Here is a 24719-nt window from a genome sequence, read left to right on the forward strand (position 1 = left end):
GGGCCATGAGACCTTGGAGTTCTCCCCCAAGGGAAGCCTAGGCTGCTCAGGAGCACACTTAGCAAGACAGACAGATGTCTCTGCAGGACAGATGGAAGATGAGAAAAGAAGCCTGTAGGAAAGCAAGACCTAAATTTCAGCACTTGCCCTGAGGATTGGCCTTCTCTGAGGCTGGAGACACCAGCTTAGCATGGGGGAGGGTGAACAGCGAAGGTTCTGGAGCTGAGGGGCACAAGTCTGACCCCCCCCACACAGAGTGGCTGTTTTCAGATGACACATATGTCCAAGCAGTAACTGGCCTGGCTCCTGGGACCATGGGCACAGTGTGGGTTACTTCAGCACTAGATATCCTGGGGTTTGCTTGTCCATGTAGAGAGGTGCTGCATTCACTCCACACCCCGGAATTCCTCTCTTCCTTTGCTCCATGAGATTATTTAAAACCAAAGACACCTGCTGATATTCCGGGGCGGGGCGGGGGTTCAGAAAAGTAACAGTCTCTTACTGTCTAATCGTTATATCTGCATGTGGTCATTGCACATTGATTTGGGGGCTTTATTATTTTACAGCTCTTTACCTTCCAGGCCCTGAGTTCTGAGGGCAAATACTGGGACATCTGACATTTCCTCTTTACCCTTAGTTCAGGGCCGAAGGTCGCCACACACGAGCCCAACATGTGCACTGTTGAAATGGCATCTTGGTGCATACATGCCTGTTGCTAGATTGTTCGGTGCTGGCGTGCACATGGACGTAGCTGGAAGCTGTGGTCTTGGGGAACACACAGGTGTCACTGGAAACTGGTGTGGCTACCAGTGCACACGTGTTGGGCACTGTGGTGATGATGCACACATAGTTTGGAGAACCATGGTATTGGGGCACATATGTTGACCACTGCGGTGCTGATCACGTACTCTTGGACACTGGTCTTGGTGCACACGTATGTTACTGAATGCATGTGTCGGTACACACATATGGCTGGTACATATACATGTTGGTGCACATTGTGTTGTTGCACACCACGGTGCTGATTGATATACATGTGATTGGATTCTGTGGTCCTGGTGTACACATGTGTTATTGACAACCACAGTGCTGGAGCACACATCCTGTGGACATGAACTACAGCGGGAACCCCAGCTCTCACTACTGAACCTCCCTGGCTCTGAAAGGACTGGGCATTCCTCCTAGAATACTCTTTCTCTTGAGGAAGCATGCTACCTGTCCTGCCCCACAACAGAAAGATGACCAGCAGCTGTAGAGGCTTGTCCTCCGCCACCCTGTGCATTCCAACCACGTACCCTGTGTACCAGCAACCTGGAGGCCGTGTGGAGCTGGCGGTGTCAGATGCACAGTGTGGCCCTCTGCCAAACATGGCGAGGTTAGAGAGCCCCGAGCCTGGCGCTGAGCTTCCTTCCTGCAGATCTGTGTCTTAGGACTGGCAACACCCTTGCGGGGAGAGTCAAGCCCTCCCCCAGCCACTCACCGACTCCCTCTTACCTGGGCATGAGGCCTCGTGGAGAGCGCGCTCTGGGCTGCTGTGGCCTCTGCACCTGCCCTGCAGCGGCAGGAGGTAAAGGGGCTTGGGGCAGGAAGTAAAGGGAGCACTGGGCTCAGGCTGGGCAGCGTTCCTTGGGTGGTTTGGGATCGCATCCCTGCAGCAGCTATTTCTAATTCCCGGGGACACAAACCCTAGGGCAGGGGGAAGGGCGAGGGCGGACCTAGGCGCCTGCATAGCGGGGCTTCCAGATGCCCGCTTGATGCATATTAGCCTCCCAGGTGCTCAGGTGGAGCACACGCATGATTCCCAGGTGCAGGGTGGTGACACGCCCGACAGGCTCAGTGCTTCCGCTTCCGCCTAGCGCCCCCCGCCCCCCCATCAGCGCAAAGCGCGCCCCCCTCCCTGTGGCACGGAGACCAATCCTGGGAAGCCAAGGAGAGCGCCACAGCCCCCTCCCCGCTCCAGCCGCGCCCCCTCCCCACCGGTCAGCCCCACCCCACAGCACCTCTGGTGCAGCCGAGGACGATCTTCTGGGGATCGGTTTTGTTGAATCGGAGGATGAGGTTTTGGCTGAGACATGAAGAGATGGCCCTGGAAGAAATGGTGCAGAGATTAAACGCGGTTTCCAAGAACACTGGTAGGAGGAGCCGCTGGCCTTGATTATAGATTCTTAAGCTTGACATCATTTGTCGAATTGTAGAGAATTGCATCTAATGGCTGTATAACCCCCTTCATTCACTCTCTCCTAGCACTGGTAACAGGGAAGACAGAGGTGATGGGCATTTTCTGGTAACTGATAGGTTTGTGTGGATTGACAGCATGATTTTATTCTGCTTAACACAGTTTAGAGAATTACAGATCCATGGCACTGGCTTTCTAGCAGATGAGGGTTTGTGTGCGGAGCCATTTGCCTGTGGGGGAGTCTGCAGTCTGCTTGGGAACCTCACCTCATTTGCTGCAGTGGCCGTGGACTTATGAGCCCAGAATGGCCCGTGGTCCAAGCCCAGGCCCTTCAGACCCTGGGCTGGGGATGGGAGGCAACAGATGCTTGTTTATGGGAAAAAGCCCCTCCATGCACCGTCCAACCTTAAGGCAAATGCTTGACAATAATATAGGTAAAAAGGGAGACTAGTGTAATTAGACATTCGTTTTCAGGAATAATTGATAACTTAAAATAACCCATGAGGGACAGCTTTGGACTCCTCAGATTTCAGCCCCTCGGAGCGGGCAGCGATCATCTTGCTGTTGGCTTCCATCACTTGTGCTGAGGGTTCCTGCTGTGCTGCAGAACCGGGCACCACTGACCGGCTCTCCCTGACACGGAGAGGAAACAGTGGTGTGCCATTAAAAGTAAGCTGCTGGTTTTGCCCTGTGTTATGTGATATGTGTCCTTATCTAGTCTTCTAAATAGGACTTTCCTGAGGATTAGGATTTCACTCGTTGTGTGGGTTGGGTGTGGCACCCCCTCAGTGTATTAAATGACTGAACTGGCGTAAACATCAAGCAGGATGGTCTCCCCTACGCTTGTGTAGACATTGACTTTGTAACGCTGGTTTTGCTGTGGAGACTGCTGTGTATTATAAATGGATGAAAAGGAAGCCGGTTATGCCATCTGTCCCCTTCCTCTTAGAGACACCACCTCGTTTTTCTGGGTGCTGCTTGGGCAAGATCTGGATGAGTGGGGAGCCCCGTGGAGCTGCCTGCCTTGAGGGGGGGGCTGCTGAGAAATGAGTGGGACTTGCAGCCCTTCTCACCTGAGCTTGGCTGGTGTGGGGGATCACAGAGTGGGCACTGCCCCAGCAGTGACGTCATCCCTGGGTTTTAGATACTGAGGCTTCCTCATGAGCTCTGAAGGACACAACATGTATATTTTAAGTTGTAAAAAGGAGTAGAACCTGGGCTGGGTACTCACTGTCACTGAATGTACTTGTCCAAGCATCCTAGGATGGGCCCTGGTGGCCACTATGGTCTCGCCAGATGCAGCGGCCGGGAGGCCGTGCCCTCTGATGCTTCTGTAGTGCTGGAGCAGTAGACTTCACCCAGATTCGAAGATGTGGTTGGCCGGAACCTCTGTTATGAGCATTCCATTGTTCAGTGCTGTAGAGGAAGATGTCACCCCCATCTGCACCCTTCTGGCCTCTTGTGTACACTCCCTCTTCCCAGCATAACCTGATCTCTATTCCTGCTATGGCGCCGGGGAGGTGGGCTATAGGGTTAGAGGCCATACGTCATGCAGTGGGGGCAGGAGTTGTGCACACGCAGGGCAGGCGCTTGCTTCTACCCCTGTGGGGAAGTGATAGAGGTCTGTGTGGTAATTATCACCCAGGGTTTACATTCTGAGCATGTCCTCGAGAGTCCCTTCTAGCAGGATGGAGCTCAAGGTCATGGGGTTGTTCGTGCTCCAAGGGCATGTTAAGGTCTTGGCCAGGAGTGGGGTCGATAGTTTTAGGAGCTTGATCTGGAAACTGGTGAAGCTGCTCAGAATGAAGGGCATGGGGTTACAGCTGAGGGCTTGGGCACAGTGACTGCCTAGAACTGCATGTCACCCGACCTTCTGCGGCTCTACCCTGAGCTCACATGTAGTTGGTAAGCCTGCTGTTCAGGACCTGCTGCTGTGTTCTCACGTCAGGTTTGAATGTTATCCCCGTAACCCAGAACTTTCTTACCTGGGCCGTTCGGCACACAGGACATGATGCGTACTATCTAGGACCTTTGACCTTGAGCATTTAACTTTCATGTGTACTCCTGAACCTGACCTCTGTACCAATGCTGGACACTTTCCAACAGCAGAAGCCTTCGGGGTACTTGGGCTCATTTCCAGCATTTTCCTCTGTTTTGGTTTTCTCTCTAGATTTGCAGTATTTGGTGAAAAACAAGAAACATTTAAGGGAGAATTGGTGGGGACTTAGTTGAAAGCTCCTTGAGGTTCAAGCTAGAGGTGTTCCCAAGTCACCTGAAGGGCTGGTTAAAACACAGATGCAAGCCATCCTGGAGCTTTGGGAAGTCCAGTGATAGATGATAGATAGATAGATAGATAGATAGATAGATAGATAGATAGATAGATAGATAGATAGATAGATGGATAGATAGATAGATAGGTAGATAGGTAGATAGGTAGATAGGTAGATAGGTAGATAGATAGATGATAGATGGATGTAGGTGGACAGATGTGTGAGTGAGTGTAATAATAAGTAAATATTAAGAGAATGAGTAGGTAGGTGGGTATGGAGATACACATGTGGATGGACAGTGGGTAAAGAAATGCATAGATTTGTGAATGGATGGTTGTGTAGAAGGATAGATAGATGGATGGATGGATGGATGGATGGATGGAGGATGATGAACAAATGTATGGGTGGATAAGAGGATAGATTGCTTTATAAGTGGGTAGGTGGATGGGTAAGTGGATGGATGGATGGATGGTATCGGGCTAGATGGGTGAATGAAATTACAAGCAAAACAGCACAATGTAGTCATGTCACGTTTTAATACAATCCAACTTTCAGTGCTGGAAATGAAGAACATTTAGCTGTTTATACGTTGAAGGGACATCGTTGACTTGCCTCAGAACATGATGATGAGGGCATGTTGATGAGCTTGTCTGTCTGACTCCACTGCTCAGAGGTTGCCTGTGGTGTCCACCCTCTGCGCCCCAAACATCTGATTTCCTCCTCCTCTGGAACTGCCATCTACATCAAACTCACCACAGTCTAGGAACTAAAGTTCAGCTTTCAGCTGCTAATTCAACTGTTTGGAAGTGTTTGACCCAGTGTCATTAACATAATGACATCCGAGGTGTGTGTGTGTGTGTGTGTGTGTGTGTGTGTGTGTGTGTGTGTGTGTCTGTGTGTGTCTGTCTGTCTGTCTGTCTGTCTGTCTGTCTTGCTCCTCTGGAGAACATCCCACCCATGATGGTGTTTTCTGACTAGATGCTGGGGAAGTGAGACTAACTGCCGTTTCTGTCACTCCTCTTTGAAGGCTGAAGAGAGAGGTGAGCAGTCTCTGTGTGACTGACCTGATACTGGAAGTTTCTTGGCAGATGTTGGAATAGAAGTAAGGGTGGGTGAAGGATCAGGCTGCATGCCCAGATGTGCGCAGAGTGGCCTGTGAGGAAGATGGTAGGCCATATGCTCACCTGTAATGTGTGGTGCCTGCTCCTGTGTGCGTCTCTGTCTAGGGGTATTTACCTCCCTGTGTTTTGTTGTTGTTTTTGTTTTTTTTTCAAGACAGGGTTTCCCTGTGTAGCTTTGGAGCCTGTCCTGGAACTCACACTGTAGACCAGGCTGGCCTTGAACTCACAGAGACCTGCCCGCCTCTGCCTCCTGAATGCTGGGATTAAAGGCATGTGCCACCACTGCCCAGCTACCTCCCTGTGTTTTTACTGGAGAAACCTATCAATTATACAGCTGTCAATTATGATCGTCTTGGTGGAGGCCCTTAGCCTGATTCTGCCTCTGCAGCCCAGGTCCCCAGCGACAGCTGGCTCCAGCAGTGTTAATGTCGTGGTCTGCCCCTGTCACTCTGCCCTCTGTTCTGGTTTGAAGTTGATGCTGCATGCCCAGTGTCTTTACTGGGACTTGTCCTCTTCCTTAAGAACTCTCCCTTATTTTGGCAATCCAGGGCCAATCCCTCTCTCCCCCTGTGGCAACTCTCTCTCTGGCTGGTCTGTGTGTAGCCATGTGGTGTCACTTATCACTCTCCCAGGTCATGTGACCAATGTCTGCACTTTTCACTTGGCATCATCAGAGCTGAAGCCAACATGGTTGGCCTTTGCCTGAGTCCCACAGTCCTCAAAGGAGGCCTAGCCAACCCTCGGGAAGCAGTTCTTTGTTCTCAGTTATCTGGGATGCCTGCTGCTCTGTGCCCTACCTCATGCAGGCCTGCATCCCCAGAGCTGTCGCCAGTACAGGGATGTCCCAAGGAGGACTCGCACACTCACATCCCTGCCAAGATGCTGCTTTCCCACCTGCTAAGAGGGTACCATTACAGGGCTATAGTACAGAGAGACACAGCTCTGCTGGAGACATCATCACCTCTGCAGACTCACCCTGACAGCTGTAGCTGCTATGTGTCATGTTAGCGCAGTGTGACAAACTTCCTCTGAGCTCCAGTCTGCTCCCAAGAGACCCCAGATGTCTGCAGTCCAGGGAAGGAGAGAACAACGCCCACACTGGTGCACATGCGTGGTGTGTGAGTTATGCACTTGGCTTCTCAGGGAGTTGGTGTGTTGGGCTTTGCAGATGGAATACACAGGGAAGCAAAATGCGCCGTCTCCTTGGGTTGTCTTGGGGTCCAAGGGTGAGCATTATATTCCCAAGAGATCAGTGTCTTCCCAAATCTATGAATTAGAAAGCCCAACTAGAACCCAGACCTGGATTCCTAATACTTCAGAGGTTTAGACTGCGCTGCTGTGAGGGGGGGTGAGCAAGCACTCAGCTAGGATCCCAGGAAACTGTCTGTCGTGTGAACTTGTCTTGGGAGATGCAAATACATACGTACTACCCTCAGCTAGAACACCAACAACTGACCAAAGTACGATTCCATCAAGTCCAACCCATGAGTTTATCCTACATACTAGAGAACATGAGGGGTTAATTACAGGAGTGTGTGTGACCCCAGAGCAGCCGTATCTTTGGCAAGTTCCATTCCAGAATGGCTAGCTTCCCTCATGGTTGCCTAGCTTGAGTTCTCCCTTGTGTTGACTTCTGGCCTCGGACAGCCGGGCCACACTCAATTAGGGCAGAATTACAGGGAGCTGAGAGGTGCAAGAGAGAGATGCACTCTCAGATGAGGGCCCAGTGGTCCTCTCCATATCCTCCTGGGAGGGGAGATCGACAGGCCTGATCTGGGGTGTTTCTTGTGGATAGCCACAGCTGGGGATAAAGATGATTGCTTGGATTCGAGGATAGTGCTCTGCAATGTAGGGCCATTTCTAACTATGACCAGCATTGGAATCCCTGACAGGGGTAGAGTCTGAGCAGAATTTCTGGAAAACGAGGGCATTTCATCAGCATTGCCTGCTGTGTGTGTGTGCGTGCGTGCATATGTACATGCGTGCGTGCGTGCGTGTGTGCAGGTATGTGTTTGTGTAGTCTAGAGGAATACTTCAGGTGGTGTTCTTCTGGTGCCATTCACCTTGTTTTTTGAGACAGGAGCTCTCGTGCTCTGGAGGATTTGACTAGGCTGGCTGGCAGTGAGCCCCGGGATCCGCCTGCCTCTGCCACCCAGTGGCGGGATTTCACGTTTGCTCCAGGGCACCCAGCTTTGTCATGTAAGTCTGGGGTACGGACTGAAGTCTTCGTGCTCGCACAGCAAGCTCCTTCCCACCTGAGCATCTCCCCGTCCTCGACGTTGCCTCTTTTCTCACCAGCTCTTCGTCCTTGGCATGTGGGATCGTTTCGAGGAGAACGAGTCTTTCCAACTGTCCGGATCCTCACTCTAAGGACCCAGAGGAGCCATCCAGCATGGGTTGTGGTGACTCTGAGTGCCACGGGCCCAGTAACTGTAAAAGGATTCCTCGCCCAGTTCTCTTCCTGGGAGGGTTGTGGTTCTCCCGGGTAACTTCACAGAACAGACCCACACATGACGGGGAAAGCTCAGGTAACGGAGAGCTGTTCTGGCTGGCCAAGTAGTAGCGTGGTATCTGTTCCTCCCCCCATGAAACAACATTTCCTGTAACATCTGTCCATCTGTCTGTCCACCTATCCATAGTAACCACTTGCTTGTAATGCAGTGATGCATTAACTGTGGCTGTGAATCAGGCCACTCTGCCTGCAGGTTATGCAAGAAATGCACAGCATGTGGGGTTGAAGCGATGCCCTGGTGGGTGACAGCACTAGCTATGGGGGCCTGAGTTCAAATCCTTGGCACCTACATAAAAGCCAGATGTGTCCGTGAGTGCCTATAACCCCGATGCCGCAAGGTGGAGGCTCCGAAGGTCCCAGGAGCTTACTGGCCGTCAGGGCCTCGGTGAAATGGTGAGCTTCGGGCTCAGTGACAGCCCCTGTTGCAAAGCAATAAGGTAGAGGATGATAGAGGACACCCTCCTTTAGCCTCAACATGTGTGCATATAGGTGTGCAAACACATGTACATACACGTACAGACACACACACACACACACACATGAGAAATACATTAAATGTAATAGAGAGAAAGAAAAGTCTTACACTAAATGCTGCTACTGTTGTATCACAGATTGAAAGCATAAGGATATGGATAGCAACATATTAGGACAGAGAACAACGATTGAAATACCTTTTAAACTTAATATTATTATTTTATTTTACAATGGGTGCTTTTGCCTGTGTGTATGTGTGTGTACCATGTGCCTGGTGCCTGAGGAGGCCAGAGAAAGGTGTTCGGGATCTCCTGGCACTGGAATCACAGACAGTTGTGTGCTGTCATATGTGTGCTGGGATTCAAACCCAGGTCCACTGAAAGAGCAACAAGTGCTCTTGACCACTGATCCATCTCTTTAGCCCTAGATCGGAATATCTTAAGTGGAGTATCTTGTAATGGAGACTGTGAAAAGTAAATATGAAAGTTAAGTAATGAAATGCTTAAGCTGCCCCCTTCATTCACAAAGAATAAGGGTATGTGTGAAGACCCCCAGTGGCTGGCTGTTACCATGGCTCATACCAAGTCCTGTGTGTATTTTTTTTCAAACCTATAGCCTGGTTCTGAAGGTGACATGAGGCAGACCTCTTAACCACCCAGAGCTGGGAGCATGAGATCACGTGGCTCTGTGTTCTCTGGACTGCAGCTCTTCGTTAGGCGGATCGTTGTGCCGTTAGTGACTGACACAGTGCTGAGGCCTCAGTGGTCAAATGAACATCTGGGTCTCCATACTGGAAGCCTTCCTTCTTGTTAAAAATGGATTCTAAATGTACTTTGACTGTTGTCGTCAAAGGAATACCTCCCTGAAGTAGGGCTATGCACGTGGAGCTCTGGGTTCTTCTAGGGATGAAGAAACACATCCTCCTGTCCCACACAGAGAAGCAGTCAGGGTGGGAACTGGGAAGCAGATGTGGACTGTGGGAAATGTTAGGCTAATATGTAACCAGCTACAAGGGACGGCATGGGATTCTGTGTAACATGACATCATTGCAAGGGGTATAAGTAAGCATCATGGGCTTTGGCATCTTTGGAGTCCTTAAGCCCCCTCTTGGGGATACCCAGGGATGGTTGTATACTATGTCACAGATACTTCAGTGGGGAGTCTAAAAGATGCTCTGGGCATTGCAGACAGGACGGCCTGTGTTTGGGTAGAAATCCTGCACACCCATACCTATGATGGCTAGTTGCTCTTTCTTTTCTTTGAGCAGAGCAACCAAATGCCGGCCCTACCACACCCCATGACTGCTGACCATGGGCTGCCATGGCCCACTGGGGATATCACCAGGGCCACCCTATGATAGGAGTTTCCAGGGCCTCTGCCACAGAGGGCTTGGGCTGAAGTTCAGCACACAGCTCTCTAAAGAGACAATAAAGTAAGGGCTTCTGTTCTCCTCAAAGGGCCCTCTGTCCTCACCCAAGCCCCAAGAGATTCACAAATATTAGAAGGAAATCAAATATCTCTGGGTGGAGTCATTCAAGTAAGTTTGAGGCAGTCAGTTGAGAAACACAAACCCGCCAATTGTTTTTTGTAAGTCACAGAGATTTGAGGGCCCTTGTGCATCTAAATTGGCTTTTCAGCAAATGCCCTGGGTTTTCCTTTACTCCCTCAATAATGCTGTTAAAGAAACAAGGCCAGTCCCCAAAGCATAAAATCCAATTTCTCAACTTCAGAGGTAAGCCACATAGCATACTGTTTAACCCACCGAAGGAAAGAACCAGTGTTAAATTTCAGTAACGGTATTGTTGACAGGATATTAGGCTAGGTGGGAACCAGTGCCCCAAAGAAGACTTCATCCGTAAGGATGCTTCATCTTTTAAGATCCGTTTCTTTGTTTTGCTGTGCTGGGCATTGGACCCGACTTCACACATAGTAGGCAAGAACTGAACCTGTAGCTGCACCGTGTGTGTGTGTGTGTGTGTGTGTGTGTGTGTGTGTGTGTGTGTGTGTGTGTGTGTTACATGTGGAGGTCAGAGGGCAGCCTCGGGTGTTACTTAGGAGCTGTTTACATTGTTTTTTGAGACGGGGGTCTGTCACTGGGACCTGACCGGTATGCTGGCTGACAAATGGGCCCCAGGCCCCGCCTGTCTCCACTTCCTGTCCCTGTCTTCCTTAGCGCTGTGACTCAAGCCTTCCTACCACTCCAGCGTCACAGTGTCACAGGCCGCGTCATCAGGAGAAGAAGAGATGAGCAGCCCATAGACAAAGACCACAGCCCGGTCCAGATTCTTTTTCCCCTTTTTTTTTTTTTTTTAAGACAGAGTTTCTCTGTGTAGCCCTGGTTGTCCCAGAACTCCCTCTGTAGACCAGGCTGGCTTCAAACTCTTGAACTCTGCCGAGTGCTGGGATTAAAGGCATGGGCCAACAGACCCCGCTCAACTCAGGTTCTTGAAAAAGGTTTTAGTGGCATCTTAAAAACATGTGAGAAGACAGACGAGCCAGCCACACTTGATGGGAATAGCATTGAATGGGAAACTGCATGCAGGCAGGCTCTGCCTTACTCAGCCACTAGGCTCATGGCCTCAGGTCCAAAGTGTGCTCCATGTGGTACTTCAACACTTGCCTCAGTGAGGAAAGTCAGCGAGAGGTATCGGGGCTGGTCCCAGGCCTGTGACCACATCTACCTGCTGTGGGTGGTTTCCTTGGGACCAGCGTTTAGGGCCATCGTCAGAAGAGGCTTTGGGACATCTCAGATGTGCCTTCCTGACTGTGGTGATTCTGGGTGAGGACCAGTGTCTGCCTGGACAAGGGCAGAGGTGAGGCACAGGCCCAGGGAGACCGGATGAGCCTTTCCTCCTGGTTGGGTAGTGCTTTTCTTGGCTTCTGTGTGCCTGTGATGTGGGGGCCACATTCCCATGTTTCTCTGTAGCCTCTGATGCAGCAGGTGGCCGTGTCTGTGGGATACGAGGTTGGGTGGACAAGTGAGGGGGCTCCTGGCTCCTTGACTGTGCTCATCTGACATGCTCAGAAGTGTAGATCTAGCAAGAGACCTCTCTGGATAGAAGCAGCACGTCATACTGATGGTGAGCACCTCAGCTATCTTCTCATAGATGGGAGCACTGGCCCCTCATCCCCTGGTCCCCAGAGGGAGGACAGGTGGGGAGCAGGTCCTTGTGCATCCCACCTAGAGTGCACGCTCAGAAAACAGAAGCCAAATAAGCACCACCCCACCACAAACGGGGCGGTGTTCCTCAAGTGGGCTTTCGAGCGCCAGAGGGGCACTCAGCCTGACTCTAACCCCTGCCGCTCTCTCCTAAGCCTTATGATAATGACATCAAAGGTGGCAATGAACACACTTAGCCATCTGGCGTGCTTGTGTTGTCATGGCTATTAAGTGAAGTTTCTGGAATATCAGGCTTGAGACTCGGAAGCCCTAGGATGTGCAGGGCACGTGGAGCCCGAGGGTGGCACCCAGTTTAGGAAAGCCCCGGTGCTGCCCCCTCACTCTCCCTCAGAAGCGTCTGTGGGCACCAGGGCAGGGGTCAGTAGCCGCTGGCTTGGGAGGCTCAGTGTGTCTCACGGAAAGTGTCCCTGCCAAGCTAGGCGCCTCACCGCTTCCTCTGCCGAGGGCTGGACAGCAGACTGGGAAGCTTCCCGATTTATTTCAGAAAGCCAGCGGCCAGTCCCTCCCTTCCTCCTCGTTTGTAGCTGTTTGTTTGAACTTGAGACTTCCTGAAGCCTGGAAGGTGTTTCTGGCCTCAGTAGCTCCCTGGCATTTGCAGCTCTGTCCACACAGCCCCTGTCTAAGGAAGGAAGCGACCAGAACTCACACACAGATGGGCGGGCTCAGCCATTCCCACTTGGTCTCCAGCAACCGGGGCATCGGCCGCATTCTCCTCCACCATCTGAGAGAAGAGCAGCAGGTGTGGAGCCCCTGGCCACTGCAAAAGGACATTCTGAGGCTTGGGGACTGAAGGGGAGGCTGGGAGCCCAGGAGGCCACTTGACCCTGTTTTTTCTCAGGACTTAGTAAAACCCAAGGTCACGTGGGACTTCAGCACCTGTTTCTCGTGACAGCTCAGTACCCGGGTGTACCCTGCAGGCTGCTGGCACCTCCACGGTTTCTGACGGTCCCAGTGAAGATCTGTAGGTGTCGGGAACTCCAGGGCTCTTTGGGCTAACGTGTGACCAGGTCCCGGAGAGTCCCTGGGCCTCTGCTTCCCAGAGATCCAACCCTCAGGAGGGCGACTCAATGGCAGAAAAGGGTACATCCCGGGGGCCCGCGCGGCGGTTCTGGTCACTACCAAGGAAGCGTCGGGGAGCACCAGGGCGCCATAAGCCAGGTGAGTCAGGAGGGATGGCACCTCTCTGGAGCCTCAGGACAAGTGTCCCCTCTAGGCAGGCACTTTCTTGTGGTGATTCAACATTTCAAAGTATTATGAACGGTGTTTGCAGGGCCCTGAAAAATGTCTGGTGGCCTGTTGGTCATCCTGGCTTAAAACTAAAGTAGTCTAGGTGTGGAGTCTAGCCTTGTCTGCTTCATTTCTTCGTCTGTTGCCTTCTGGTCAGCAGAGGACCTGGCTCAGAAGTTGTAGTGGTGGGACTCCTGGGGAGACAGTGAAGATGTGACCGTGATGCGCTATTGGGAGGGCCAGAGGGGCATGTTCCCACTTGGAGCAGGTTATCTGTCACTCCAAGTCCCCACCAGTCCTGTCTTTACGTAGCTACATCCTAGCCCTCCCACCCCCACCCCGTCAGTTTCTCTTTGGAACAGCAAACTTGCCCAGCCGATTTAAATTCTCAATCTCGGAGTAATGTTTTACAAATTAACCTCCCGAGAAATGAGGAAGTTCCAGCCGCTGGAGCTAAAGGAGTGCCGTGGGGCTAATTTCTGGTCCCGGCAGAGAACACAACACTCTCTGCCTCCAGGAGCCTTGGAACTGGGAGGTTGCCCAGGAATTGGGGGGCAGCAGTGGCCTCCAACCTCAGGCAAATGTGGCATCCTCAGGGCGTCATGGTATGATTCCCTGGACAGACAGTACAGTCGGACCAGCGCCTCCTCGTGTCCACCTTAGGGTTGCCTCCTTAAGGTGGTTAAACGATATTTAAGCCCCACAAGCTTGGGGAAGGAGCTGACCTGCTAGCACCTCAGGCTGCAAAGAGGGGAGCAACCATTTGGGGATCCATAAAGTAAGCTCATCCCTTCCTCCACCCCAGGATGCAGCTCCTGGGGGTGCCTGATGACCCAGCATGGACACAGCAGGGCAGAAAGGGGCCCTTGCTCTCCTATGTGGAAATGGAAAGTATCTCTAACATGGTGGGTCAGGCCACGCCCTGCTGGATTGGCATAGATAACCCCAGTTGAGGTACCAGATCCCCAGGCCCTTTATCAAACCCTCCACCCAGCACAATGCCAGGGAAGAACAGGACTGTGCATGGCAGAGGCTGAGCTGGCCCTGCCATTAGGGTGCTCAGTGCCCATGACCAGCCTTTCCCTCCTCTGCTGGCCCTAAACATGGACGTGGGAAGAGTCTCCAGGACGGAGACTTCAAAGTACTCCCCCCCAAAATGGGATACTCTGGACCAGGTCTGAGTAATCTCGTATCACTGCCCCTCGGCCACCAGGGCTATCTGTCTGGTTTGGCTGCCGAGGGTGTTGAGATCCACTTTGGGGTACCCTGCAGGCTCTGCCTCCCACTCTGTGTGGAGTCTGTCTGATGAGCCCCCTCCTGGTGCAAGTGCATTTTAGACAGATGCAGGTCTGGCAGGTGCAGCCGGGAGCAGGTACAGCTTGCTGTGCGGCTAGGGTCTGGAGCAATTCAGGCAGCCAATAGCTTGCTTATGCAAGCTGAGCGCCTGGGCAGGCAGTAAGCTCTGGAGTCCGTTTTCCCACACGACACGGCTTTTTGAGTACGTAGCCTTTCTGGGGGCTTGTTCATATCTACTTATGTCTCGTCAGAAGTGAAGTCGGGGCTACTGGTGTTGGCACATAGCTGGAGTTACGACAGAGGACAGGTGACGGGAACGCCGCCGTGGAGTAAACAAAGGGTGAAGATGGTATCTGAGGGGTGGGTTGTCTGGACTGGGTGGAGCTAGTGTTCTCATCACAGAAGTCCCCGTGGGAACTGTTTGCTGGAGATGAGGGAAAGCATTTCACTTGCATCGGGCAACTCTGGACCACGGCAACAGCCCGGATGTGATTCTGAACCAGAAGAGCAAGGCCCGTGAAAGAGGGCCAGAGACATGGGTGCTCACCTCGGCAGCATGTAGATGCCCAGGGGCTGCGTGTGTTGAGGGTGTGGGAGGGAAGCTCTATCAGCCACCCCCATTAGGAGCACTGTGGGGTCCTCTTTAGTTGATACTTTTTGATGGATAATGGAAACATTGAGATGCCTTAAGCACCATCGGATGGAGAGAGCGCAGTGGCAGCATGTGGTCCTGGGCCCTGGCATCACAATTTTGGTTCGGGGAAGGGTTTCACTTTTGAATAGATGGCTTCCTCTGAGTGCGGTCCTGCCCTGCACAAGCCCGAGGTTGATCCAAGCTCAGTAAGTCAGAGCAAGGCCCCAGTTGCACCCTCCATTCCTTGAGCGTGTGCTGGGCTACAGCTGAGGTCAGAAGCCTCCATGCAGGGCAGACCACTGGAGAGCATGGCCTCTAGACAGATGATGTCACCCATCGCCTCTGTGGTGATCAGGACACAGTGGCTACTTGGGTTCTTGTGACACCTCGTGGCCCCGGCAGGGCATGACCTCCTGCTGCCTCTCAGCAGGGCTAGGCCCTGTCTGGCCTCTTCTCCCCTCCCTTGCACACCTGTCCATTCAGGTTGTGCTGGTCTCTACACCATCATGCACAGACCCTCCAGACACTGCCACTGTCCTCACTGGGCTGAGCGTTGGCAAAAATCAGGTTGGAGGTGAATCATGAGTCAGAGTTGCCACGCTTCTTCCCTGTGGTAAATGATAGTGTGGCCGGAGGTTATAATTTTCCGATAAACCAGAGCGGAGTGCCATCAGTTTACCCAGGAGAAGTTTGGGTTGATCTGCATCAGCCTTCACCAAGACACTGGAAAAGGCAGCCGACTCTCACTGTGGAGGGTGTCCCCTCTGCTCTGCTGTGTTTAGGACCGTTTCTGTTAAGCCGAGAAAAACTGTCTTATTAAGAATCCAGGTAGTCTCTCCAAAAAAAAAAAACATGTCTGAGGTTGGCACAGACAGCTTTAAACAGAGCCAGGACTAGTTAAAGGGGTAAATAAAGGGCTGCCCATAACCTCAGCACATGGGGTCCCACCACAAGCCTCCTGGCTGGACTAGAGGGCACTGGTGAGCCTTGGGGGCAGAACCATCACATTGGGTGGCCCTTCCCCACAGTGCAGCGAGAGACCCTGCCTCAATAAACCAAGTGGAGAAAAATCAAGGAAGATGGCCTCTGTCCACTCTGGCCTCCGTGTGCACCTGCAAGCCCATGACGACGCATGTACACATCACACTTGCACACCACACATGCAAAAATACCACAAAGCTGTTTGAGGCACGTGAGTTATATTGATCACACTGATAGTTACTTTTGGGCTTTCTGGCAGCTAAAATCAAAGTGGGGGATGGATATAAGGTCAGGTGCAAAGAAAAACTGTTCTGTGAGGAGTTTGGGAGAAACTTGTTCTTTAGCAGTTTGCACAGAGTGGTAAGGACTTAAGTGGACCCCACGTTTGGAAGTTTTTCTTTCTCTAGGAGAATTAGTGCTTCTGTGCTGATGTTCCACAGCCGCCAGCTAGGAATATTAAACCTGTGTGTTCAGTGGGATGCCTTCCAGCGTCACACTGTGGTTCCAGCATTGCTGGCCTGGAGAGCCCCCACTGCAGGCTCGGCCCACATATGTCCCAGCTGGTCGCTGTGTGACAGGTGACCTTCCCGTAGCAGACATCCAGGCTGCTGAGCTGAAGTTCCTCAGTTACCTCCTGGCTCAGCCCAGGAGTCGCCATGTTTGAGGAAGACAGACATACTATTCAAAGAGGGAACATACAGTGTGAGGCTGGACCACCGGGGCGATGGGCCTGCCCCGGGTGTATTTTTATCCACACTCCCGGTTTCCACGTTTCAGAAGTCCCAGCCAGCAGAAAGGCGTGGCTACCCTGCCCCTAAAGCAAGCTTGCAGAGCGCGGGGAGGTGGCTGAGGCGGGAGGAGCCGCCCTGTGATTTATAGAGCTTTTGTTCACAGGGGAAACACTGGTGAGAGACATTTCCTTCATGGTGCTCCTGGAACTTGTTTGTAAGACGACGTTTCCTGGTCTGAGGAAATCGGGGGGATCGTTGCCATTTTTAAAATTTGAGGCAGCTTGGTTGAGGTAGTAATTTTGTGATAACTAGATCCGGATGCTATCAGTTCAGCCCAGAGTTGGGCTGGACCTCCCGACTTCTCCAGGCCACCGGCTACCACTGGCTTAAACTGAGAACAGTGCCAGCCTAGAAAAGCCCAGCAGCCCAACGCCACCTGTGCTGAGGTCCCTGCAGGCTCTCTGGGGTCTAGGTCTCTGTTGGGTCCCTGTGTGTTATCTTTGGGGTCTCTGGGATCTAGGTCTTTGGGGTCTCTGGGGTCTAGGTCTCTGTTGGGTCCCTGTGTGTTATCTTTGGGGTTTCTGGGGTCTAGGTCTCTATTGGGTCCCTGTGTGTTATCTTTGGGGTCTCTGGGGTCTAGGTCTCTGTGAGTCTCTCTGTTATCTTTGGGGTTTCTGGGGTCTAGGTCTCTGTTGGGTCCCTGTGTGTTATCTTTGAGGTGCCTGTGGAGTCTCTGCTCTTGAGGAATGCTGAATGGCACACTCTTATCCAGGCTCTGCCCTCCCCACAGTGTGCACTTGCTGACCTTGTGGAAATGGCGTCCCTGACGTCTGGGTGGCAGGGGCTGCCTGTCACTATATTTGAGGTCCTTAAACAATGGAGACCTCACTGTGAATGGCTGGTTGGGTTCAGGAATCCAGCCTTGCCTGGATCACTGGGCAGAGAGGTCAGTTTTCCAACTGCCCCTCCGACCTCTGAAGCTTCATCTACCCATGCCTTTTCCTTCAGGTCCTGACTGTGTCGGGGCAGACTGGCTGCGTGCGCATGTGCCCCAACACCAGAGCTGTCTGTGCTCTGGATGGGGGCATTCTTTGTGTACCACGCCTCTAATGTTGAATGAAATGCTGAAGAAGGAAAGGGGTCAGGTAGACAGTCCCCACTGCCGCCGCCGCCACACACACACACACACACACACGCACACGCACACGCACACGCACACGCACACGCACACGCACACGCACACGCGTGCGCGCGCGCACATACACTGCTCCTTTCCTATCAGGAACAAGGCTCCACCTGCTGCGGAGGCCTTTCCAGTTGGACAGCAAAGGACTCCTCTAACTTCTTGCTGATGTGCTCTGCTGACCCCACTTACCTCCCTGCCCTGGGAATGATAACTCTTCCCGTCCATCACTGTAAATGGGAGTTACCCCCAGTTGAGTCCCCGTGCTTCAAGCTGGCAAGAATGGCTCGATTATTCCTTTTCCCGAAGCCGCTTGCAGGCTGCCTCAGCCTGGAGTCCCTGTGTAAATACGCAGGGTGGGGCGAGGAGGGGATGTTAGTCTTGTGAGAGCAATTACCTTCCAGTGCTCCATCCTGGTTGATGGTAAAACGAAAGTAAGAGGCTGGACACTCTTCCCGCGATTGGTGAATGCAGCAGTCAGGTGCTCCGGGCGCCTGGGGAGGACAGTGCACATGCATGGTGGCCATGGCACACAGACGTCCTATCTGGATTTCTGTGGCAGAAATGAAACTCTACTACATCTACTCTGAGTGGTGCTCCTGGCTACACTCTCGGGCTGAGGGTGAGTCCTGGGGTCCTCCGAGGGCGTGGGCACGCTGTGCAGCTGGGTGCTCTGTGGCTGATGTTCTGTTGACGAGGGAAGGAGTCTCCCAACCCCTGTGTCCCCCTTGGATCTGAGGCCACTAGGGTAGGATCTGGAGTATCCGCGTTTTCACCCCATAGTCGTCACTCAGTTAGTTTGTGGCATTGACTACCAAAGCCAACAACATTCATAGGCTGGCACGTTTAGGAATCCCCCCATGCCACCAAGCTGCTTTCATGATCAGCTCTCGGGGAGCTGCAATACCATGAAGCATCTGCCACAGTGTCCAGAATGGTCCTTCCTCTAGCCTTGAGCCCAGCATCTAGCCGACAGAGCAGGCGTCATTGTATGGTTGGCCCGATCCCATATGTCTGTGTGATTTGAGCCTGGCTTCTTTAAAGGTCGGAGGGTAGCCATGCCTGGGATTCAGCCACATTCCACCTGGCCTGGCATTTGACAGAGTTCACCGGTGCGGACAGTGTAACAGATGAGACCGTGGAAGAGGTAGTTGCCAGAAGCGATGAGTGTGTGGGGCGTGCCTCTGTGGACAGGAGAGAGAAGGCTCGGCAGAGGTGGCCGCTGCCAGCCCTGCTCACACCCAGGTCCCCCAAGTGCTTCTCTCTGCATGTTGTGGCTCTAGCCACCTCTCCTAAGAGGACACAAGAGGTGTTCAAAATAGTGGCACTCACAGAAGATGCTGGGGGGGGGGGGGGGCACGTCCCTCTGCCACAGGACATATTGTTCATGAGTCCAAGCTGAGGCCATACAGAGCCCTTGGCGATGTGGGGAAGGGCGCTGGGTACATGAAGGCCCCACCTGGGGAAGGGGGTGGGGGGCCAGCCAGGACAACTGACTGCAGAGAATGTGGAGGGGTGGCAGGTAAATAAAGGCCATAAAGCCCACAGAAATGCTGCCTCAGAGCAGGGGCAAAGGCTGCTTGCCTGCCCTTTTGCCAGGCTGCTGGGAGTGAAGCCTAAGTCAGAAGCGTAACAGGAACTGAAATTGTCCTCCCACAGCCTGGCAGAGCCCTCCCAAACCATAGAGACTTGGCTCTCCCTCCCAGAGATTGCAAGGAAGGCCCGAGGAGGGACCCACAGCCTGTAGACATTGCCAGCCCACTGTGGGCAGTCAGCACCCACCCTGCCCCGCACAGTGCATGTGGTGGTCTTTCTTTGCTGTGGCTGAGGAGAGGTAAGGCCTTTGAAGCAGCTTGTTTTCCGTGGCCTGGTGTCCGTGGCCTGGAGTGGGGGAGGGTGTGGAGTTATTCACTTCTAGCCCTGGGCTCCCAACCCCACTCAGGGCGAGGAGGAGGAGGAGGCGGGTAAGATGCGTGTGTAAATGTGTCTGGCCAGCGTGAGTGTCCCACCCCATGACTACAGGGGCAGTCTCTGAGCCACGTAACCGCCCCAAGAGAGGGAACTAAAGGACATAGCCTAAGTGAGGCAAGGGTCCCCAAATAACACGACACAAGCCTTCGGTGCGCCCGCGTGAAGTCCAGCTCACAAGGAATAGGAAGTCACTTTGGGGGTTCCGTGTCTGCAGAGCGGCTAAGGGGATGTGACAGGGCTGGGGACGGAGCTTCCGCAGCACCTAGGATGTGGCCGTGGCTGTCCAGCATGGGTGACTGTCCTGGGTTCTGAGGAGTTCATTGTGACTCAGAGCAATTGTGACAGGGTCCGATAATAGACGTTGCTGTTTGCCATGTGGGCACAGCAGCCTTTGGGCTCTGTTTACACTCTTCATCTGCTGTGTTTGCCTTTTCTAACACACGGCGAGAGAATATGGCTAAGCACAGCCTTTGGGGAGCCAATCTGCCACCAGAGAAACATGCATCTGTCACGTGTGGAAGGGAAGGAAGGTGGTGGGGTGATCACTCTGCTCTGGTGCCCTGGGTGGAGCCAGGCCTCCCCCATAGGCTCCTGGGGGGGGTGTGATTCTGTGAAGGGCCTCTATGTGTGCATGTGTGACACCCCAACCCCACAAAGGCGTATCTATGGCACGCGAGAAGCAAGCTGGGACCCAGGTCTTGTTCTTGGTCTTTTTTTTTCCCCCAGAATTGAGGACCAAACCCAGGGCCTTGTGCTTGCTAGGCAAGCACTCTACCACTGAGCTAAATCCCCAACCCCCTGTTCTCGTTCTTAGACTACGTCCCGCAGAGTTTTAGGAAGTGAATCTGTGTCCCGGAGAGCAAGAGCCAGCTGAGCCGAAGCCTTGTGTTTAAAGAGCAGGACGATTTGTGCTGGTGTCAGCCCTGTTGGGGACAGTTGAACTGAGCTCCGCAGCGAGAGCTGTCTCTAGGGAAGTCTGGTTTTCCAAGGGCAGAAAGTAAAGAGCCAGGTACTAAAACCAGCACGAGAGCTGATGATCTTGGCCACTGCCGCTCGCTTGACAGAGAAACGATGCACCACCAGATGATGGCAGACAGGAGGTGATGGCTTCCCTGTGAAGTTCTTCCAGACTCTGCCATTCTCACAGCCACCTGAAGGGGCTGTGTTCACGTGGGAAGAGAATTTCAGAAAACAGCCACCTGAAGGGGCTGTGTTCACGTGGGAAGAGAATTTCAGAAAACAGATGGTCTGATGATGAGCTAAGAATGAGAAACTTGGGGCTGGAGAGATGGCTCAATGGTTGAGGGTACTGGCTGCTCCTCCAGAGGTCCTGAGTTCAATTCCCAGTACCCACATAGTGGCTCAGAACCATCTATAGTGGAATCTGATGCCCTCTTCTGGCATAAAGATGTACATGCAGATAGAGCACTCATACACATAAAATAAATACATCTTTTAAGAAATATGAGAAGATTGACATAAAAGTCCAAGGAATGCTTTTCTTTGCTCATCCATTCATTCATTCTTTCATTCACTTGTGTACCTGGGGACTCTGACCTTACACTTGTGTGTGCCCAGCAGGGCCCCATGGTGGTGGCATCCAGCCCATGAGGATAGTTTCTTATAAAATATCTTCTTTTGTCTCTCCAATTGCATTTAAGCCATTTCCTCGAAGAGGGTGCCACATTCTTCTCAGCAGACATTTGCCACGACCACCCAGGAGTGTGTCCAGAACTATGTGGCTCTTGCTTCTGCAAGGCCAGGAGAGTATCTGGGGTGTGCTTGTCTGTAAGACGGCCACGGGGGGCTGCACTTTAGTACTAAACTGCTCTCCATGGCCGCTTCCCTGCTGACTTTCTAGAAGTCTTTAAGGACTCACCCCTCCTCACCACTGAGGGTCCGGAGTCCTTGAACCCTGGGGCAAACGCTGGAAGCCAGTGTACCCTGTGGGAGGCTGAGTGCTGGGCCCATGGCTAAGCCTGATGAAGTGACGTGGGACATGGCTGCCCAGTGGATCTCACACACATACACACACACACACACACACACACACACACACCCCAACCCTTTATGAAACCAATGTCAAGTGTTCTAGCGGGAGGGGCACATAATCCCCTATGACACTCCACAGCTCTTGCTCCATGTCACATTGCGCTGCAGGCTCTGTTTCGATGACAGGGTAACCTCTGAAACCCGAGAGCTTAGTCTCAGCTCTGGGTTTTAACAGTGCTGACTGCTGAGTTGCATTTGAGCTCTAACAAGATAAAAGAAGCTGTTTCCTCCCAAGAGCTGGTGTGCACCGCATGGACCGTGCACAGAGATCAGACCAAGTGCAAGCCTGTCTGCTGCGGCACAGAGATCAGACCAAGTGCAAGCCTGCCTGCTATGGCAGCGTCATTGGCTCTGCTTCCACCAGGCACCAAGCCAGGTCCCGGGGATGCAGACAAGAAGAGGTGTCTCGGTTGCTCTGAGAAGCCAGGGGCCTCTCTGGTAAGATGGCAGATGTTATCACATGTTCTGCCTTGGGGGGGGGGGGCGGTCCTGATGTGGGGAGACCACACTGGAGGATTGTGCGGGCAGAGACGCGTGGATGATCTGTGATGGGCTTGGCGGACAGGCGTCTGAGTGAGGCAGTCACTTGTTAGTGTAGACATGGAGGCAGCAGGCACCAGCCGCAGTGGGGCTCTGGCTCATGGATGGGTCAAACATGCAAAGTCTAGTCTCAAGTCCAGTTTGGAAACTTGACTTACACGCAAGGCCACCGTGGGGCTTTACCCAGAGGAGGGATGAGAGATCTTTCAGGGACTGTAGAAACCATGGATGCAGGGAAGAACAGAGGAGCCATTGCTTGGGACCCACCAGGACTGTCTAGTCACAGATACAAGAAGTTCCTATCTTGTGTGTAACATGCTGGCTTCTAGAAAGCTTTTGCTTGTGGACGGATTGAAAGACAAACTTCCTAAGAGAGAAACTAGCCGAGAGCCAAAAACTGTGGGACCTTGAGCTGAGAGAGCTGTGTCTAGTGCTGAAGAAAAGATGGGATTTTGACGAAGGGGCCGCGGGAAGGAAGAGGAGGAAGGAAGAAATTGTACTGGGAGGGAAATATAAAGCAAGAAAGCTCTGGCCCAGAATGCAGTCAACTTAAGGGGTTAGCGCAAGACTGACGGACGCGGTATGAGACCCAGGAAACCCCACAAGGGAGCTGATTCCTCATTGTAGCCAGTGAGGCTGGCTGTGGCATCTGAGGAAGAAGCAGAGCTGTAGGTACAGCTGATGTGAGGGGACTACCCAGGGCCTTGTTCTTGTTCCACGGACCCAGGACACATAGCCTCAGACTCACCTCTCCACCGCTGGTTTGTTTATTCCTTGGATAAGAGAAACTTGGGAGGGCTGACTGGGGGGAGCACTAAGTGTGGATCCGGAGACGCCAGATGTGTGTTCCGTGTTGGGTGAGGGCAGATGTGTGTTCCGTGTTGGGTAAGTTTCCTCACGTGAGGGTAGACTTGGGCAGGAGCTTCATGACTGCCATGGAGGCCCAAGGGAGCTCTTTCTCACATAAATCTGTCAGCTGTGCTTGTAAAAAAACGTTTGAAGGAGGGAAAATACTTTTAACATTTTGAAACACTTAAATTCTCCTTTAGACACAGCTGCTTGAGTTGCCCAGCTCTCTGGAGGGTAGAGCCCCAGCTACGTAGCTATGGAAGTCTGTGGAGAGGCCACACGGTGCTCCTTAGCTCCGGGAGGAAGCAGAGGTTACTGCCCTACATTCTCCTGCTCGGGACACTGCTGTGGACTCCCCAGGTCATCTACTTCGTACACCCCTCATGGCATGTTCCTCTGTTTTGTCTTCTTTCCAAACTTCAGCACAATCTTCTCCCAGGAGGGTCAATAGGGCCTGGAGATCAGTGCTGGCCCACGGTGTATGATGAACCATGGTTCACACACCCCAAAGTACCATCCTCTTGACCTGGGAGTGAGTGACTGCTACCCTCCCCAGCACAGACAGGCTCACAGAGGCACAGGATATTAAACAGCCCATGAGGGAGGATGGCTGGCGCCCAGCAGATGGGGCCTTAGGAGATTGGTGCCAGAGCCTACGCTTTGCTCGAGGACATGTCCACATGCACAGTGGGAAGCCATAATGGTGTCCAGTGCAAGCTTGGTACCCATGGGGCACCTTTTCCCTGAGCATCGTGGCCGTTCCCTTTCTGTTGGCTTCCGGTCTGTCCGGGACTCTGCCTCTTCACGCTGTAGCTTCCCTTCTGCCTGTCCCTGTTTGGACCCTGTCTGATGCAAGCGTGTCTCCCCCAGGCAGATGTGAGGAATCCCAGCTAGGTTCTGCCACCCCCGTTCTCAGTTCTGGCTGTTTACCTATGGAAGGGACATTCAGGCTGGTGACCTGTGCAGACAATTCCAAAAGGACATAGAAGTGAATGAGATTTGGGGGATAGGGAGCCTGTGATGTCCGGTCAGCTAGTCCTGTCCCCTTTGCCAGGAATAATTAGGTTTCAGCTGCCTTCCTGCTCTCCCTCCAGACTCTGGTGCTCTGTCACCAGTGATGGAAATGGGGACTGCGTGGGCAGGCATGCACAGATGCCCTTCAGTCCCGGATGCTCTGAGAACCGGCCTCCCCATGACCGTAGCAGCAAGGATATTCTTGAGGCCCTCTTCCAAGTCTGTACAGCACAGGCTGCCGGGTATCTCACACGGACCTATAAGAGCATCCTCGCTCCCCAGTTCCTACCACGGCCCGGTCACCTACTTCATCTCTTCCCCAAGTCAGCAGACTCTCTGGTCCCCAGGGTTCGTTGAGCGTCTCACGCTGAGCACTGTTCTGTAGTGAGGAGGTGGGTAGCTTTAGAAGGAGAACACATCGGCTTAGAGGGGAACTGAGAGGAAGAATGGGGTTTTAAACATGATTCTTTCATGTGTATGACTGTTCGGCCTGCATGTATGTCTGCG

The 24719-nt window shown here is 52.8% G+C and overlaps 1 protein-coding gene across 9 annotated transcripts in view; it reads left to right on the forward strand.

The window, feature by feature from the left end:
- The first annotated feature begins 1378 nt into the window (after window positions 1-1378).
- The window catches only part of Mcf2l (MCF.2 cell line derived transforming sequence like), a 106877-nt gene continuing 83536 nt past the window's right edge, over window positions 1379-24719 (forward strand). For 3 of the 9 annotated variants that reach the window (XM_052751678.1, XM_052751681.1, XM_052751683.1), the window contains exon 1: window positions 1928-2132. In XM_052751678.1, the coding sequence (XP_052607638.1) occupies window positions 2054-2132 (79 nt within the window). In that variant the 5' untranslated portion in view covers window positions 1928-2053. Of the gene's footprint in view, window positions 1568-1927; window positions 2133-12512; window positions 12893-24719 lie in introns of those variants that run through there. The other 6 variants (XM_052751680.1, XM_052751682.1, XM_052751679.1 and 3 more) reach the window with 5 other exon arrangements.

This window comes from Peromyscus californicus, unplaced genomic scaffold (assembly GCF_007827085.1).
Source record: "Peromyscus californicus insignis strain IS unplaced genomic scaffold, ASM782708v3 Scaffold_23__1_contigs__length_62951481, whole genome shotgun sequence".
Classification (NCBI taxonomy): domain Eukaryota; kingdom Metazoa; phylum Chordata; class Mammalia; order Rodentia; family Cricetidae; genus Peromyscus; species Peromyscus californicus.